Source organism: Rissa tridactyla, chromosome 1, assembly GCF_028500815.1.
Source record: "Rissa tridactyla isolate bRisTri1 chromosome 1, bRisTri1.patW.cur.20221130, whole genome shotgun sequence".
NCBI classification, from domain to species: Eukaryota; Metazoa; Chordata; class Aves; order Charadriiformes; family Laridae; genus Rissa; species Rissa tridactyla.
Window position 1 is genome coordinate 118654037 of NC_071466.1, and position 18353 is coordinate 118672389.

The following is an 18353-nucleotide window of genomic DNA, read 5'->3' on the forward strand; positions in this document are numbered from 1 at the left end:
CTAACCGGGAATGAGTGGCAAAAGGATCCCATTGTGACTGGCCCAGAGGCTCCATGCATCCTTGGGATAGATTACCTCAGGAGAGGGTATTTTACGGACCCAAAAGGGTACCGTTGGGCCTTTGGCATAGCTGCCTTGGAGACGGAGAAGTTAAACAGTTGTCTGCCTTGCCTGGTCTCTCGGAGGATTCTTCTGTTGTGGGCTTGTTGAGGGTCGAAGAACAACAGGTGCCGATTGCTACCACAATGGGGCATCGGTGGCAATATCGCACTAACCGAGACTCTCTGATTCCCATCCATAAGCTGATTCGTCAACTAGAGGTTCAAGGAGTGATCAGCAAGACTCGCTCACCCTTTAACAGTCCCATATGGCCGGTGCAAAAATCTAATGGAGAGTGGAGGCTAACTGTAGACTGTCGTGGTCTGAATGAAGTCACGCCACCGCTGAGTGCTGCCGTGCCGGACATGCTAGAACTCCAGTACGAACTGGAGTCCAAGGCAGCCAAGTGGTATGCCACAATCGATATAGCGAATGCATTCTTCTCAATCCCTTTGGCAGCAGAGTGCAGGCCACAGTTTGCTTTCACTTGGAGGGGCATCCAATACAGCTGGAATCGACTGCCCCAGGGGTGGAAACACAGCCCCACCATTTGCCATGGACTGGTCCAGACTGCACTGGAACAGGGTGAAGCTCCAGAACATCTGCAGTACATTGATGACATCATTGTATGGGGAAACACAGCAGAAGAAGTTTTTGAGAAAGGGAGTAAAATAGTCTGAATCCTTCTGAAAGCTGGTTTTGCCATAAAACGAAGTAAGGTCAAGGGACCTGCGCAGGAGATCCAGTTTTTAGGAATAAAATGGCAAGATGGACGCCGTCAGATTCCAATGGATGTGATCAACAAAATAGCAGCTATGTCTCCACCAACTAGTAAAAAGGAGACACAAGCTTCCTTAGGTATTGTGGGTTTTTGGAGAATGCATATCCCAGATTACAGTCTAATTGTGAGCCCTCTGTATCAAGTAACCCGGAAGAAGAATGACTTTAAATGGCATCCTCAGCAACGACAAGCTTTTGAACAAATCAAACAGGAAATAGTCCATGCAGTGGCCCTGGGGCCAGTCCGGGCAGGACAAGATGTTAAAAATGTGCTCTATACCGCAGCCGGGGAGAATGGCCCTACCTGGAGCCTCTGGCAGAAAGCACCAGGGGAGACTTGAGGTCGACCCCTAGGGTTTTGGAGTTGGGGATACAGAGGATCCGAAGTCCGCTACACTCCAACAGAAAAAGAGACATTGGCAGCATATGAAGGGGTTCGAGCTGCTTCGGAAGTGGTTGGTACAGAAGCACAGCGCCTCTTAGCACCTCGACTGCCGGTGCTGGGTTGGATGTTCAAAGAAAGGGTCCCCACCACACATCATGCAACTGATGCTACATGGAGTAAGTGGATTGCACTGATCACACAGCGAACTCGAATGGGAAGCCCCAGTCTCCCAGGAATTCTGGAAGTGATCATGGACTGGCCAGAAGGCAAGGATTTCGGAATGTCACCAGAGGAGGTGACGCGTGCGGAAGAGGCACCACCATATAATAAACTGCCAGAAAATGAGAAGAAATATGCCCTGTTCACTGATGGGTCCTGCCGGATTGTGGGAAAGCATCGAAAGTGGAAGGCTGCTGTGTGGAGTCCTACACGACGGGTTGCAGAAGCCAGTGAGGGACAGGGTGAATCGAGCCAGTTTGTAGAGGTGAAAGCCATTCATCTGGCTTTGGACATTGCTGAGCGAGAAAAATGGCCAGTACTTTATCTCTACACTGACTCATGGATGGTGGCAAATGCTCTGTGGGGATGGTTACAGCAGTGGAAGCAGGGCAACTGGCAGCGCAGAGGCAAACCCATCTGGGCTGCTGACCTATGGCAAGATATTGCTGCCCAGATAGAGAATCTGGTTGTGAAAGTATGCCATGTAGATACGAAGAATCGTGCCACGGAGGAACATCAGAACAACCAGCAGGTGGATCAGGCTGCTAGGATTGAAGTGGCTCAGGTGGATCTGGACTGGCAACATAAGGGTGAACTATTCATAGCTCGGTGGGCCCATGACTCCTCAGGCCATCAAGGGAGAGATGCGACATATAGATGGGCTTGTGACCGAGGGGTGGACTTGACCATGGACACTGTTGCACAGGTTATCCATGAATGTGAGACATGCGCTGCGATCAAACAAGCCAAGCGTTTGAAGCCTCTTTGGTATGGAGGACGATGGCTGAAATACACACATGGGGAGGCCTGGCAGATTGATTATATCACACTGCCACAAACCCATCAGGGCAAGCGCTATGTGCTCACAATGGTGGAAGCAACCACTGGATGGCTGGAAACATACCCTGTGCCCCATGCCACTGCCCGGAACACTATCCTGGGCCTTGAAAAGCAAGTCCTGTGGCAACACGGTACCCCAGAGAAAACTGAGTCGGACAACGGGACTCATTTCTGAAACAGCCTCATAGACACCTGGGCCAAAGAGCATGGCATTGAGTGGGTATATCACATCCCCTATCATGCACCAGCCTCTGGGAAGATAGAACGATACAATGGATTGTTAAAAACTACACTGAGAGCAATGGGTGGTGGGACTTTAAAACACTGGGATACACATTTAGCAAAAGCTACCTGGCTAGTTAACACCAGGGGATCTACCAATCGGGCTGGCCCTGCCCAATCAAAACTTCCACGTACCGTAGAAGGGGATAAAGTCCCCGTAGTGCACATGAAGAATATGCTAGGGAAGACAGTCTGGGTTAGTCCTGCCTCAGGCAAAGGCAAACCCATCCGTGGGATTGCTTTTGCCCAAGGACCTGGGTGCACTTGGTGGGTGATGCGGCAGGATGGGGAAGTCCGATGTGTACCTCATGGGGATTTGATTTTGGGTGAGAATAGCCAATGAATCAAATTGTGTGTTGTTAATTGCTAAGTAACACTGTCACTGTATGTCCTCATGACTATAATTGCTATCAGTTGTACTACGAGTAAGGCACAGGGGTGATGGGATAAGAACTGACCTCAGCAGCTGGCGCCCAGCAACTTCCTCAAGATCTACATCTTCAGCCCACGGACTGCGTGCATGAGCCACACTGGGTGCACCAGCCACAACATCCGAAAATACAGCATGCAACAGGCCAGCACCACGCAGCATCTCACCTGCCCTGAGAGACTGTTCTAACAGATGGAGCCCAAAGCCATGGATTAAAAGAACTCAACGGACACTTTGGAGGGATGGCCCATAAACTAAGGGCATTATATCTGCATGAATATATATGTATATATATATATGACAGGGGAAAGTGGTGGCAATTCATTGGAACCTGTAAGATCTGGGCATGGCATAGATGGTATGGAATAAGGGGTGGATAATGTCCTGGTTCCAGCGGGGATAGGGTTAATTTTTCCTGGTATTCCATGCTGTGTGAGCCATGCCCACCCTGAGCTGCCTGGGGAGGGGGCAGGAAGTCACCTTGGAGTGGGCTGGGGCGTTGTCCAGGGTCCGGTCGGGGAGCGGCGGTTCCATAACCGTGTTTGTGTATTCCTCTGTCCGTGTTACTGTTGTTGTTTGCTTGTTCCCTTTGCTGTTCTGTTAAACTGCCTTTGTCTCAACCCAAGAGTCTTGCCTTTTTTTCTTCCGATTCTTCCTGTATTGGGAAGGCCCGAGTGAGCGGCACGTGGTTCTTTGTCTGAGGCTAAACCAGGACACCTCTTTCAATAAGATTCACATTGTCCAATTCAGTGAGGTCATGTGTATGCCAGAAGTTGCCATTTTCTGGCAAGAAAGAAGTTACCATTTTCACTCTAAAGGGTGCTTAAGCTGATGAGGAAATGTATAGAGTTACATGAGATGCTTTCTGTATGAAGTGGCTAAATCCAAAGGAGAAATGTTGAAAGAGAATCAATTTGGACCAGCAGTGATGAAGGGTAAGGAAAATAGAGGAGAAAGCAACTCTAAACCATATTGAAGTAAAAATATCACTTACTTTCTTCCAGTTCTGGTCCTGTGAAAGCTGAGGTAGGTAGAACTGCAGAATGCGTAGGTAGATGGAGCCTTTAACGTGAGCAAATACTACATTTTAAAATAAAGGAAAGAATTACCTGGATGAATAATTTCTCATTTCTATGTATAGACATTCATTTCAGTAACAAACAAGCATCCTTTGTGGCACCCATCTCCTTCAGGATGGCACTTGTGAGCAAGTCATTTTTAGATGTAGTCCTCAAAGCTATGCTTAAATTAGTGCGGGAAGTTTGTTTGCAAATGGTTAAAACATGCAGTTTTTACCTTTTCCTCTGTAGATGAAAAGTAGTGCCTTTTCACCCCCTTTCTTGCTTGGGAGATCTTTCTGATATTCTGGATATCTACAGTCATTTTTATTTCCTTTCTTCTATTGCTTGTGTTCTGTTAATCTATCCTCTTCACAAAAGAGTTAATTCTGCTGTTACGTTGGATAGATAGGAGGACTTTGCTTTTTCAGTATTTTAAGGATTGGCTGTACTGCCTCCTGCATTGTCTTTGAGGAAAACACAGAGATAGTAAATTTATTTTTTACTATTTAATTAATGAATCAAAAGTGCTTGCTAATTCCTTTCAAAGCTTAGTTGAGTGGCAAATAAAATTAGGTACAGTTGATAATGTGGAATACTTCATAGAATGAAGCTAATTACCCACCCTTTGACTTTTCTCATTTTGGTAGTAATTGTCTGTCATTTGTGTTTGATGCATCCTTTCTTTTGGCTCTAACTTTTTTCCAAGAATTTCAAACTGTTAGGGTAGTAACTGTTACATTATACTTTTAGTTGGGTGGTTGTGAAGGTAGGAGATATGTGGCTTTTCTACAGAGTTTTGAAAGACAAACCAATTTTCTAGCTAGTCCTCATTTTACGGTGTTAATTTTAATAGTTGTTTTGCTACCATGGAATGAGATGTAAGAACTTTTTTTAATCAGCTCATACCGAGGATCTGTTTTCAGTGATCCTTATGCATATTTATTGGGGTTATTCACTGTTGGTCGATAGGTTTTACTGAACACTGAGAAATGTTGTGTATTGACGGAAAAGTTGGTGTTCTCTGGAAAAAAAACCCAAGCTTATTTCACTGACTTTGTTATTTTCGAACTTATTTTTTGACAGTAGTGTTGAGAAGGTGGTCTGGTACAGTATAAAAAGCTTGTTTAGTTATAGACCTCTAGCACACATTGGTTATGTCATTTCACTTCAGGATTTTTTCTGAAGCACCTTTGGCCTGGGCAGGGTGTGTTGAAATTGCTCAATGCTGAGGCAATCAGTGCAATGAAATCGGAATTTAGAAGGAGAATGATTCATGTTTTGTGTAGGCTTATGATGCTGCAGTGTAGATAATCACGTCTCCCCTGTGCATCTTTGATGCTTTCTCTGCTTTCCTGCCCTTCAGATTTTGTTTTTGGACATGCATGTACACCCCCTGGCCCCACTCAATTTGTTTAATTTTTATTCTAGCTTTTCTCACTCACATCATGTTTTTTAACTTTTTGGCAGCTTCCTTGTTTTTTTTCATTGTTTTATTCTTCTTTCTATTATTGTATCCTTTTATTAGCATTTTTGGTTTCTTTAGGGTAATGATAGTATTTTTCTGCCTGAAAGGAAATGTAGATGAAAATGAACGTTCTTGGGTTTTGTGTTTGTGCTATGTTTGACAACGTTTTTAAAGTACAGTCATTGTCAGGACAGGTTACTTCAATGATACATGGGTCTGGGGGATAGTTGAATGCATGGTTCTTGGTGATTGACAACCAGGATTATAAAATCATAGGAGTAGCCATGCAAGGTCATACCAATGCTCAGTCGAGCCTCGTAACTTGGCCCTGAGAGTGTCAAGTACTGATTTTTGAGTAAAATTGAGACAGGGCAAGCAGGCAGTACTTGAAGGTTATTCTAGAAAACACATTGAACTTTAATGGAGAGATGGAAGTGAAAGTTACATCTTTGTTTCTGATAATTTCTCATTTTTCTTTGATGAATATGTATATTCTTCCGCTTCTGGTGTTTAGGACATTCCATGACAATGAATTCCAGTTTTAATAAAATGCCATTTGTGTCATATGATGGTTCCATTGAAGGCCTTCCATTTCCTGTACTGTAAAGATGCACGGAAAATTATTTCTTTCCTTTTTCATGTCATTCATGATTTCATAAGCTTCTGTCATATACCCTCCCCAGAGCAGTACAAATTAATTTCTTCTTGCAATAAAAAGTGTTAGATACCTGTGATCATCCTAGTCATTCTTTTCATAATTTCTCTTTTCAAATGGGCAGTAATAGAAATGGAGAATATGGGAGCGGGATGTGAACCAAAACTGCCTAGTGTGGAAGACACAGCTTTGCCATGCATAGATGTATACACTGACAGAATGATGTTTACTTTTCTGTGCGTTCCCTAATGATTCAAACATTATTTGACTGCTGCTGAGCATTGAAATAACTCTGCCATAGGCATGTCTGTTAAGCTCCTTGATGAGTATGTTAAGTTGTTGCCCGTGTGATCAGTCTGAAACAGCTAATTCTGATTTTGCAATTTGCCTCATTAAGGACCTCAACTGAGGTTGTAATTAAAATAGTAACTAAAATGGGTATATTTGTTTTAAACAAAAATATTTTCTTTTGGGCTTGGAATGAGACATTTGAATAATAGGAAAAAAGCATAAGAAAAGGATGTAGAATGAAGTGGGTTTTTTACTAATTATATAGTCCGCTCTGATATATCACACTAAGGCAGTTATTCTGCCAATGGAATATAGCCAACAGAAGATGTTGATGGCTGCAGTTTGACACTTTAAGCTATTTTAGAGGCTATTTGAAGTAATAATGGTCATGCTTGCAGTCTTTGGTGCGTGTGCATGAGCTGCTACTTGAAGACAGGTTACTCTAAGGATACTTTCAGAGCTTCCTGGATTTAAATGCTTTTACAGCTTTATTTCATTAACGCATTATTAAACTCAGTGTTGTGAAAAGGAGAATTGATAAGGAAATATATTGTAAAGTTCTCCCAATAAAATTTCATACCTCACTGTAGCATTCTTCTTTCCCAGCATACTAACACTTCTCAAAAGGGATCTGGGATGGATTCTACGGTCCTTTTCACATGATCCCTGAGAAGGTGTTGTCACTGAAAAGTATATAAAGCAATGGATGGTCAAAATTTGGATATGGTGAAGATACAATAATGAGAGCATTGTGATGCCCTCCAGTTCAAATTTGAAGAACTCTGTGGAGTAGATTTGGTACATTGAAGTACCTGAATGTGTAAAATTGTGGTTACTGAGGCCTTTGTGGGAAGGCTTGATTTACCTGATGGATTCTTCAGGAGCAGAGGGAGTAATTGAGATGCCATAGGTGAAGCAGGTGATTCCCTTATCAATTTGTTTTAAAACCACAATTATTTATTTTTGTGCTAGCTGCTTAGAAATTACATTATTTCACGTGAATTTGTTAAGTCCTGTTTCTGTAGTGTTGGATGAGTGTTGATGTTTTAATATTCTGAAAATTGAATTAATGTGAGTCTAAACTAATTTTTGTTAATTCATGCAGGTGAATACAATTTGCTGGAATGATACAGGAGAATATATTTTATCTGGCTCGGATGACACCAATCTGGTAATTAGTAATCCCTATAGCAGAAAGGTAGGTTTGTTTCTGGATACTCAGTAATTTTCAAATAGGATTTAGGTTGTTATTTTTCAACAGGTTAAGATATTTGTCAAGAAATTATTTTTCAGATATTAATTATTGTCTGTCAAAGGTAATATCAGGCACTTTAGAGTGTTTATAAATGGGAATAAAAATTCACAGTGCTTGAAAACCTTAGTATTCTAATCCCTTGTGACATAGGTGTTATCCCATTTTACGGTAGGTGGTCTGGCACAAAAGGGACATGGTCTCACAACAGATTAGTGTCAGAATTAACAATAGAATGCAGTAATTCTTGTGAAATCTTATAGTCAGATAAATTGTTTTCTGTTTCATTTTAGTTTTAAAATATTGTATTAGCTTTTGCTGATGTAATATACTGAGTTGTCTTTCTCTGTAATGTTGTTGAAGTGTCAATCTTGATTAAAATACTTTATTACCATTTGCCATTACATGGTCTTGTGTGTGCATGTATGTGGATGGAGAATTTGTACTGAAATAGGGGAAACAGATTTGTGAAGGGGAAAGTCCTGTAAAGGTCTCTGCTTTTCTTCATCTGCACTCATACAGGTTACAATGCAGTCGAGTGGCTTCCAGTAATGTCAGCTAGCGTTCATCGCGTAGTAGCAGTGTTCCACACTTTGCTCCTTTAAGGAGCTTCTGATAGTTTGATAGAACAGATGCTCTAAACTGTGTTCTTCAGTGCTGGGGATCCTATGCAGCAATGTTCAAGTGAAGTACTGTCCCATGCTTTCTCAGAGGTTCAGAACTAAACCCTGAAGAGGTGCTGAAAAAATTAAATGTGGTGGGGGAACCAGAATGTGTGGTTGGTACGGTGGAAAAGAGTCTGAATAGAAGGTTATGGAGGGAGCAATATTTTGCCTTCCTGAAGACCTGTGGTGGGAGAATAATAATGATCTGGAATGTTGCCTGTGCCTATAGGTAAGGCCCTTTTCTCACTTCCCCAAATGAGCCATAGCTTCCAAACTTGATCTCTTCCTTTCAACTGTTGATGTCAGTCTGACAAAGTTCAGATCAGTGTTGTAAGACCAGGATTTCTCTTGGAGTGAGAGTTCAGCTGAAGAAGAAGAGATATCTAAGACAGCGATGAAGCTGATGAAGGATATATTCCAAAGCGAGTGTTGGAGAGACTCGCAAAGTAGAAATTTTTCGTGCAAGGAAAGGGTGTTCAGTGTTATTCATTGTGCAGAGTTTATTTTAATATATCACTGTGGGATAGTTGCTATATCATTATCTTATTATATACTTACTGTATTAAAGTATTTTAATAGATGCAGCAATTTAAACTTTGTGCTTTCATGGGATGTATTTGTGGCTTTTTTTTCCTTGTTGTGTACTACTGCTGCACTTAAGCCAAATGAGAAATATAGGAGATGTTTTATTTTCTTATTTTTAAAATCAACTGAGTTATTTTTTTATGTAATAGCAGAGCAGATAGATTTTTTTTTTTTTAATTATTTTTTCCCCCAATATATGCAGATGCAATTATAAAACAGCAGGTATAGCCAGAAGACTTAATAATCAGTTTTGTTCCTGAAACATACTAGAGATGCGATTTTTAATGACTGTTACAATTGTGTTAGCTTCTTTTCTGTGGCTTGAGGAACAGAATCAATACAGGAAAGGGGAGCAAATTGGTATTGATACCAGAACTCTGTTGTAATTCTGTCATCTTGGCAGATTTCCTTATCACCATATTTTCTGTTATGAGCTAGCTAGAGTAGCAAAAATAGACTTCAGCCATCAAATGAGGAAGCATTTAATCTTGTTTAACTCTTATTTACATGAGTTTTTATGTAAGTCACTTCAGTTTGTGTTATTTACGGCCAGATATAAATGTTAACTCTTACTGTGTAATGTGTCTCAGAAAGAGATTTTTTTCTAAATGTGTTTCTCAAGTTTGAATAGGCTATACATTTATAGTGTTTGTGCATCTGAGGAGAAATGTGTTACTGTGATTTCTAATAGTAATTGCAATTCTAAATCAAAAGAATGAGCACTTTATTGTACTTAACTAGCAGGAGTAATTCAGACATCCTAACTTTTGCAATTGCTCAACTTATATGTTACACAGAAAATCAGTTGAAGAGGCAACAAATTCAAGAATTCAAATTGCATGGGATGGCTGAAAATAATTCTTCTTGTGGATCTTTTCTTCGTCATTTTATTTATTTTAGGCATCACATTACTGGGGGCAGGGTGCGGGAAGAGTTTGACTGGAGCTAAAGCTCTACCTGCTACCAGTATGGTACAAAAAGTTGGGAAGGTATAAATTTACATCAGGTTGACCCACTCAGTTTTCAAAGCCTTTAAATGGAGCCCGAGACTTCTCTCAGCTAATACCAGTGTGAAGACAGATTCGTAGGAGTAGTTACGCTCAGGATTTTTGAATCTTTAGCCTGCCTTATCTTCTGTGAGAGAAAGGGTTCAGCTCACATGAGAAAGTGCTGGGGAAGCTTTGAAAGGTGCTTAGTGGGGCTGAAGGTTTACAGCTTTTCTAGAATCAGGATTGCTACTTTTCACTTTAGGATGCGGTTCTGTTAGTTTTGCTTTCCTTTACTTCTAAAAGGGATTTGACCTCTTAAAAGGAAGTACTGTTGAAAAGGCTGGATTGTAAATGATTCTATGCTGAGTATCTTAAATGGGAACCCTATATTAACTACATCATGGAAGGCTTAGAAACCCACCGATATTTGACTTGCATTTGTTCATTTGTTTCAATAGGCTTCTTTTCAAAAAGTAAGCTAAGAATGGAAATAAAACTACTTTTAAAACTGATTTTAGTTTTTAATGTGATTAAAAATACTGGTTTGTTCATTATAGTGACTTTTTTTCTTTTTATTGTAAAGAGTTTCCATTTGGATGTGGGACGTAAACATTTCAGGTTTAAAGGAGACAACAGAGTAGCTGCCAGGAATTCTACTTCCTTGGAGGAAAGTACTTATTGTTAGGGATGGAGCTTGTATGCAAGCTTCCGGCATCGCTATGTGAATTAGTAATCCTGTCACAAAGATCTAACCTGCACTTCTAAGAGATGCAATTTGAATTCTTGAATTTGTTGCCTCTTCAACTGATTTTCTGTGTAACATATAACTTAAGCAATTGCAAAAGTTAGGAGGACGTCTAAATTACTCCGGCTAGTTAAGTACTTTGAAGAACATCTGAAATTCTTTTGTTTCCCCTGTTTTTACTCAGTTGTTAAGTATTTGTAGGCTGTTATGTGTTGGTAGTAAAATGCTCCAATGGAGTAAGGTGGTAGTATTGTTTTACTTTGTGTAAATTTTCTCATCTTTTTTGCTGCCTAGGCACAAGCAACTTTTTATGCCTTTTTTTCCCCTCTCTAAGGCAGTATAATAACCCGAGTGCAAGTCAAGAAGGGCATCGAAAATCTTCTGCATATAATAAATTCTGTAATACTTTAATAATTTTTATTGCAACACCACACAACATAGTCAGGAAATTGAGGGGCAGGCAAGATACGGGGTTAGGTCTGCCTGTGAGAAAACTCTTTACTGAAAATGTGTAGCTGTATATATTTCTGAATGCTGTTTCAGTTTTACAGTGGAGGAGAGAAGGGAAGAAAGACAAATCTGAGTTTTTCCAACTTTGAGGGCAATCATCAAATGTAGATCTCCACATCTAAACTGAGATCTGCAGACAGGGAAAACTGAATCAGAAGATTAGAATAAGGTGGCTATTGGCTGCATAAAAAGCAAGGGTGTTAGATTGAGCTTTGTGAGAAAAGGGGGGGAAAGAAGCACATTTAGTTTGGTAAGAGAAGGACCCTGTACAGCAGAGCCAAGAGAAAAAAGTCTGCCTGCTTACATTCAGTAATAGGGAGGAAGTGGTGGAGAACTGGCAAGAGTAATCTATGATGGTAAAGAAGCCTGTAGTTGTTTGGAATTTTTTTTTTTATTATTTTATTAGGGAGATCAAAAAGGATTTCTTGTCACAACAAAAATATTTCTTTCACAGTAGCAATATCGTAAAATCAGAGGGGGGATGGACAGGTGACATGTCTTTAACTGTGATGTGAACTAGGGTACCTTATGGACTTGTTCTGAGTTGCTCTTTTGATACTGAGTTTCCAATTTCTTTTGAATGTCTGGGTTTTGAAGGTTTTCAGTAAAATGCAGAAATCTGAACAAATCTAAATTAAGAGGCAGTTTTCTTGAACTAAAATGAACATATTATACCTCCTGATGAGCCTTGTGTATCTTTCAAAATATGCAGATACACTATTAATCTTTCTTGTGTGTGTGAATTGTTTAAAACGTGTGAAATAGCACTTGTAAAGTATTAGGCACCAGCTATCAGTGACAGAGCAACTTCATTTGCATAATGTTTTATTTAATTAAGTTAATTGAGTGGAAATTTGGAAGTAATTTTCATACTGTAAACAACTCGGTAAGTATATATTTCCCATTAGTACTGGTGAAAATGCAGTTTGGTTTTAATGTTGCAGATACACAAAGTGAGGTAAGAATGGAATGTTAACTAGTGCACAGGAAAGCATATGGAGTTTTTTTCAGTTTTTAAAGACTAATAAGTAGTATGTTAGGAAATATAAACAGTGATCACAAAGTGTTTAAAACCAACTGTGATGGTGAAGTAAATTATGTGCTTCTCTGCTATACTGTAGATCAGCGACGTTCATTGAGACTAAGTCAAGTCTTAGTTTATTGGCCTGTAATCGTGCTCTTAAATGTTTGTTTATTTTTGACTGGTTTCAGAGCATCCTTTCTTATTAGTTTCAGTTCTCCTCTTTGAAGCGAGTTTATTTTAAGAGTAGCATCAATTTTTAAAGTCTATAAAATTGGCTTGGATTACAATGCCATGTTCTTCTTGACCCACAATATTGCAGATCTTCTAAATGTATACTTACTGACATGCAGTCTGGACATGCTATCTATCGCATTGGACTAATGTTTTACTTTGAGAAACGTGGTGTGATATGTAACTAGCATTTTAAAAACAAAATGCGGCAATTGCATTCCAGTCCTTTGCAGGCTACTTTGTGCAAGTGCATAAGTGAATGTCTCTTGTGGAAATGCTTTGTTCGTAGAAATTTGATGTAAAGACAGCTTCTCTGTTCTGTTGTATTAAGCTGTAGGTTACTGGCAGTCTGTACATAACTGATGTTTTATAGTACCAAAGCCTGTGTTATTTTCCCATTCTTTATTTTCTTTGAAAATCTTAACCTAATACAGCCTTCCTTTTTCTTTCTTCCTTAGGTCTTAACAACCATTCGCTCAGGACACAGGGCCAATATCTTTAGTGCAAAATTCTTACCATGCACCAATGACAAACAGATTGTATCTTGTTCTGGAGACGGAGTAATTTTTTACACTAATGTTGAACAAGATGCGGAGACCAACAGACAATGCCAATATACGTGCCACTATGGAACTACCTATGAGGTACCTCACAAAAGTATATGATAATTTTAAGATATGTAAATACATATCTTCTTGTATTGTTGCTCAAGATTTTAAACAGACCGATGAAAGCTTTATTTCAGTAAGAATTAAAGAACCTTACTTCTAGCTTTTTTGATTATGTTTTTTCTTAGAGTAGGCTTTAAGAGAAATACGTTGTCTACGTTAAATGAAGGACTTTCCAAGAAACATTGTAATTGAGACCACTTTCTTTGCAAATATAATAGCTGAATACACCTTCACTGAAAGAATCCTCTGCAGAGCAAAAGTGATTTAAACTGTGCTGTGAATTTGTTTCTGAAATAGGTTGGGGGGTGGGGGCAGTGTCTATGTTTTACATTTTTATTTTTATCTCTCTCACACACACACACCCCCCAGCTTTTCAACAGTTTAATGCCTTTTTCACAATTTAAAACCTTCTAAGAAATGCTTATTTTCAGCATGTATGAATAACTTAATTTCAAAAAAAATATTTACAGTTTTAGGTAATTTCTCTGTTGTGTATTCTAGTTAACTCTTTATGTGTAAATTTAGAGCCAATGTTTTCAATCCTCCCTTGGAAGTTTTTTTTCATATAAATAGGCAAGTGAAGAAGCAAAATGTTACTTTAGTTAGGAAGATGATCAGATTTATTGATCTATTTATTTATTTTAATGACAGCAAAATCTGCTGCTTGTAAAACTTACTGTGCTTAAAATAGAAAAAATACGGCTATTTCCTTCTTATGTTATAAATGTTCCAGATTTTTTGATTATTTATTTATTTGTTTTAACGCTACTACAGTACACACCCAAGGGAAAAAATTCCAAATCCATTGCTTTTTTGTAAACTATTTAGCTCAGACTTCATAGCAAGCTTTTAAATGTCTTTCTTTGTATGTTAAGTGAACAAAATATTTTTAAAACTCTGTTAAAGAAAAAAAATGGGGGATGTGAAAGGGTTGTGTGAGAAAAGAAAATGGCTGAAGTACTGCCAGAATTCATTTTTGATCATGGAGTAAAAGTATCCTTACGGTTGTAGTTACACATGTTCCGTTACAGGTTTTGTCAAAAACACTTCCTGTCTGCAGGATAACTTTGTAGGTCAGTTGAATGAACCTTGTGGTATTCGCTCTCTTCCCGGGATTTGTGGTTTTGGTTTTGCTTTGGTTTGGTTTTACCTGGGTTTAATACAAGACTGTATTTTCAGTTTTGCAAAACGTAATTCTGGATCCCAGGCTCACATCATCTGCTTTTATTTTTGAGATCTGTTTTGACTGAGAAACTACTGTTTCCTTTGAATAGCATTGGTCCTTATGGCCCCCAATCAGAAGCTTAAACTGCCTCAGTTCTCACTGAAGTTTACTTTATATAGTAGTCTGTATGCTAGTCGGTGGATTCTGCAAGTTGATTGGATGTTCTGTGTATCTCAAATAAAATCTGCCTTTTCATAAGAACATTTGGAGAGCGAGATGCTATTTCTTAAAGCTGAAATGTCCTCGTTGAGGAGGGGGTCTGTCAAGTCGTTGCATTGTGACTTCCTGAGGAAATAAGAGTCCCCCTTTGCTGGCTGACTGCAGGCTTGAGGAGCAGCCAGTTACTGGCTCAACTGGTACCTCTGTTAACTAGGTAGCTAGTTGTGAGCATTATATAAAACATTTTTGAGCTTGAGAATAGGAGAATGGTTATGGATACTGTGCTGAGGAAACATGAAGGTAGTGGTAGAAGTATCATTAAAACAGTGGGGTTGAGTGTGTGAAGTTTGGAGTCACGGGCTAGGACGCTCTGAGTACTGCATATGAAAGAGTTGGTGTGAGCATAAAAGTGTTCCTGAGAAGTCACTGTGGTGTCTTAAGTTTTGATTTGCCTGAGCTTGGGTTGACCAACTGTTTAGTTGATTACGTAAACTGATTGACACCAGATGGTGCTGCAAACCAATGATCAAACTGGGAGAAGTCAATGAAAGCAGTTGCCAGTTGTGCTTGTGGGTCAGGAGTAGTAACGGAGGCTAGAACATAACACTTCAAACCTATAATATGAGATGCTGGTTGTCTCTTTGCAAGGTGGTGTTTGTCATCAGTAATGATGGTATGCACATTGCAAGCTCCTAAACCAGATGATAAATATAAATTTGATAGGCACAATGAATTAAACTTGTCAAAACAGACAGGCTTTGAAAAATATTTTAGAAGAAATACGGAGAGCCCAACAGTCTAGCAAATAAAGACACAAGACACAATATTGTTTTGGTTGCTTATACTGCTTTTAAACACAGTTAATGGAAGGGATCTCAAAACCCCTATATGATGCTGACAGTTTTAACAACTGCGTATCTGAAGTTATTTCTCTTAGCCTGTTTTGCACTGAGGTTTAACATATCTAAATATGAGCTCTCTTCAAAAAGTCTTTGAAAAAATACGTTTATAAAACGTTTTGGGAGATACTTTTTATAAAGACTATGCATTCTGTTACTGTGTCTTAAACCTGATATTTGAACATTAAATGCATATATTACTGTATGGCATAGCACATCTTTTTTTGAGCCTTGGCATATGACAGTATAATAGAGTAAATAGCAGGGGGTTTTAAGCAAATGGCTGAGATGCAGCTTCAGCTTCTGACATAGCGTAACTTTGTCACTGAGAGCTTTCTGGAGTGGGAAAATAATTTCAAAATATAGTGACATTGCTGCCCAGCTGTATGCAACCACATCAATGTATTAAATATAGAAGTTTGACTCATTGGATTCTCTAAATAACAAAAGCCAACATCATCTGCCCCTGAGGTACTAATTCTAAATTTGAATGTGGCTTGAATTTATGCTGTGCTTTAAACTTGGAGTTTGTGACAGTTCAAGACATTACAAAAACATCTATTGAAATACAGGAATGTGGAAATTTGTGTAGATTGTTATGAACTGTGAGATAATTGGACAATTGTTTTTAATTCTGGGGGAGAACAGAATAAGTAGAGAGGGAGAGAGAAGTTCTTGAAACATGTTTCTGGAGAATATTGGTTTATACAGGACTGTTACGAGTTTATTTTTACTCAGCCAAATGCTTTTCTTTATTGCCCTTCATGTTAATTACATTTCAGAAAGAGAATATACTTTTTTTGACAACTCTTACCTTCATATTTTCCATACAGTAAAATGATCATATAGCTGTATGTTTTTAAAGTTAAATAGAAAGGGATTTTTTTAGTTAGTAAAAAAGGGTTTCATATATGTAATCTGTAGCCATTGAACTTAAATATAGTAACAATGACTCTTAATTATTGGAGTATGCGCTTCTCAATTTTTCCATTTTAGTGCTTATAAAGTACTTAGTATGTTTTTAAGCACCATGCATAAAATTTGGCATGTGCAAGTGGAGGTACGTACTGCACTATTACATGTATATTGTGAAATAGTATCAGTGTGAACAAAAATAAAATACAACTACTAGAAATAAGAGCTTGCTGTGTTATACCACATTCAGTGACATTTTTGTAACAAAGTAAATGTTTTCAATGCAAGCTCTGCATTGAAATATAGCAAAAATACTGGAAAGACTTAGTGGATTGAAGAAAAATTGCTGGCTTTCATAACTACACTAATAAAATCAATTTGAGTGAATGTAGTGAAAAACACTCAATATGTTACACTAACATTGAAGAATAATGGTCATAGCTCAGAAGTTTATTGTTCCATTGTTATTAAAAATTTGGCTTTGTTCTGTCTGTTAAAGTTCTTGTTTGTCAGCAGTAATATATGGCACAGCATACATTGTCTCAGTTAATGTACTGAGCATTACAAGAAGAAATGCTGAATCCTGCAGAGATTACCTTTGTAATCCCACTCTAGGTAGAGAGATTTACAGATATCCATAGGTTACTTTTTTTAAGAGTTGGGGCTGCGGCGGGGGGGTGGTGGTGGTGGAGAAGAAATAATCACATAAAAAGTGTTACAGAATCACTCATTTGCTCTGTTGAATTAGTGTATTACACTATTATTGATTTTTGTAGCTTTATAAATTTCTATGAAGTTACTGATACTAGCAGTAGTGTAAGGAAAGAAAAATATGCCTAATTTCTACAACATTCTCTGTTTATATTTAAGGGATAGTGTGTAAAAATCATGACATTTCTTCCATGTTCATTGACCTGTGGAATTCAGCTTTAACATTACAGTTGCTTGCCTTTATTTTGTCTTAAGGAGGCCTTCATGAGTGAAGCCATACATGTGAGACTCCATCTGAGTCTTCCCTAGTTTGAGTAGGGCTGAGGTCAGTAAAATAGAGGAATACAGTGTTCTCTTAAAAAGTTAAAAAAAACAAACAAACAAAAAAAAACGCAGGCAGGAAGGCAGGAGGTAGGCTAGTAACAGCCTTTAATGCATAGTTGCGTCAGGGGACTATTTTGAATGTAAAAGAACGGCCCAATGGGCATAAATGCCATCTAGTATTTTCATGTCATTCAGCATTCTGAGGGGTTTGTTTGTTGTTGTCTTCAATTACTTGATAGAAAATAAACTGAGCTTCTGTTGAATTGTTGCAGCAAATTGATTACTTATTTGAAAACTGATTGCAGTAAATGTGTGTTCCTTATTAAAAGATAATAAAATAACTGTAAGATTTGACCTATAAATATTTAATCTTATGTGACGTTTCACAGTTTAATTTCAGTAGTTCAGTCTTTTCCTTGAAAATGAAGAAACATCAGCAGTTTTTCAGTTTTCTTCTTTATTTCATTAGAAAGCTTTACTGAGTCATAATTGCTTCAGCCTTTACTGCTGCTCAAAACGTTGATGCTTTTATTTTCAAATTAATGATGTTTCTGGAAGTATTAATACTTTTTTCTTTTTTTGATCAGATTATGACAGTACCAAATGATCCCTATACTTTCCTCTCTTGTGGTGAAGATGGCACTGTAAGATGGTTTGATACTCGAATCAAAACAAGTTGCACAAAGGAAGATTGTAAAGATGTAAGAGTGAAATCTTTTAATAAAGATGACCTAAATGTAGAGCTGTACATCATACAAACATAGGATATGAATTCTGGTAAGGCTTTTAGAAATAATAGATTTCAGGGTCGTTGGTGGAGATGACAACATGTTTCCCAAGAAACAAAAAAAGTTTGGGGAGTCTTTTTTCTTTCTTTCCTTGTTTTTGTTTTTTGTTTGGTTTTTTTTTAATTTTTTTTTTTAATATCTCCTTTGGCACTT

At 38.4% G+C, this 18353-nt stretch overlaps 1 protein-coding gene across 6 annotated transcripts in view; it reads left to right on the forward strand.

Annotated features, from left to right (window-relative positions):
* DCAF6 (DDB1 and CUL4 associated factor 6) overlaps window positions 1-18353 on the forward strand; it is a 102532-nt gene that overhangs the window by 22953 nt on the left and 61226 nt on the right. For all 6 annotated transcript variants that reach the window (XM_054199986.1, XM_054200075.1, XM_054200154.1 and 3 more), the window contains exons 3-5: window positions 7613-7705; window positions 12967-13152; window positions 18000-18113. In XM_054199986.1, the coding sequence (XP_054055961.1) occupies window positions 7613-7705; window positions 12967-13152; window positions 18000-18113 (393 nt within the window). The remainder of the gene's footprint in view (window positions 1-7612; window positions 7706-12966; window positions 13153-17999; window positions 18114-18353) is intronic.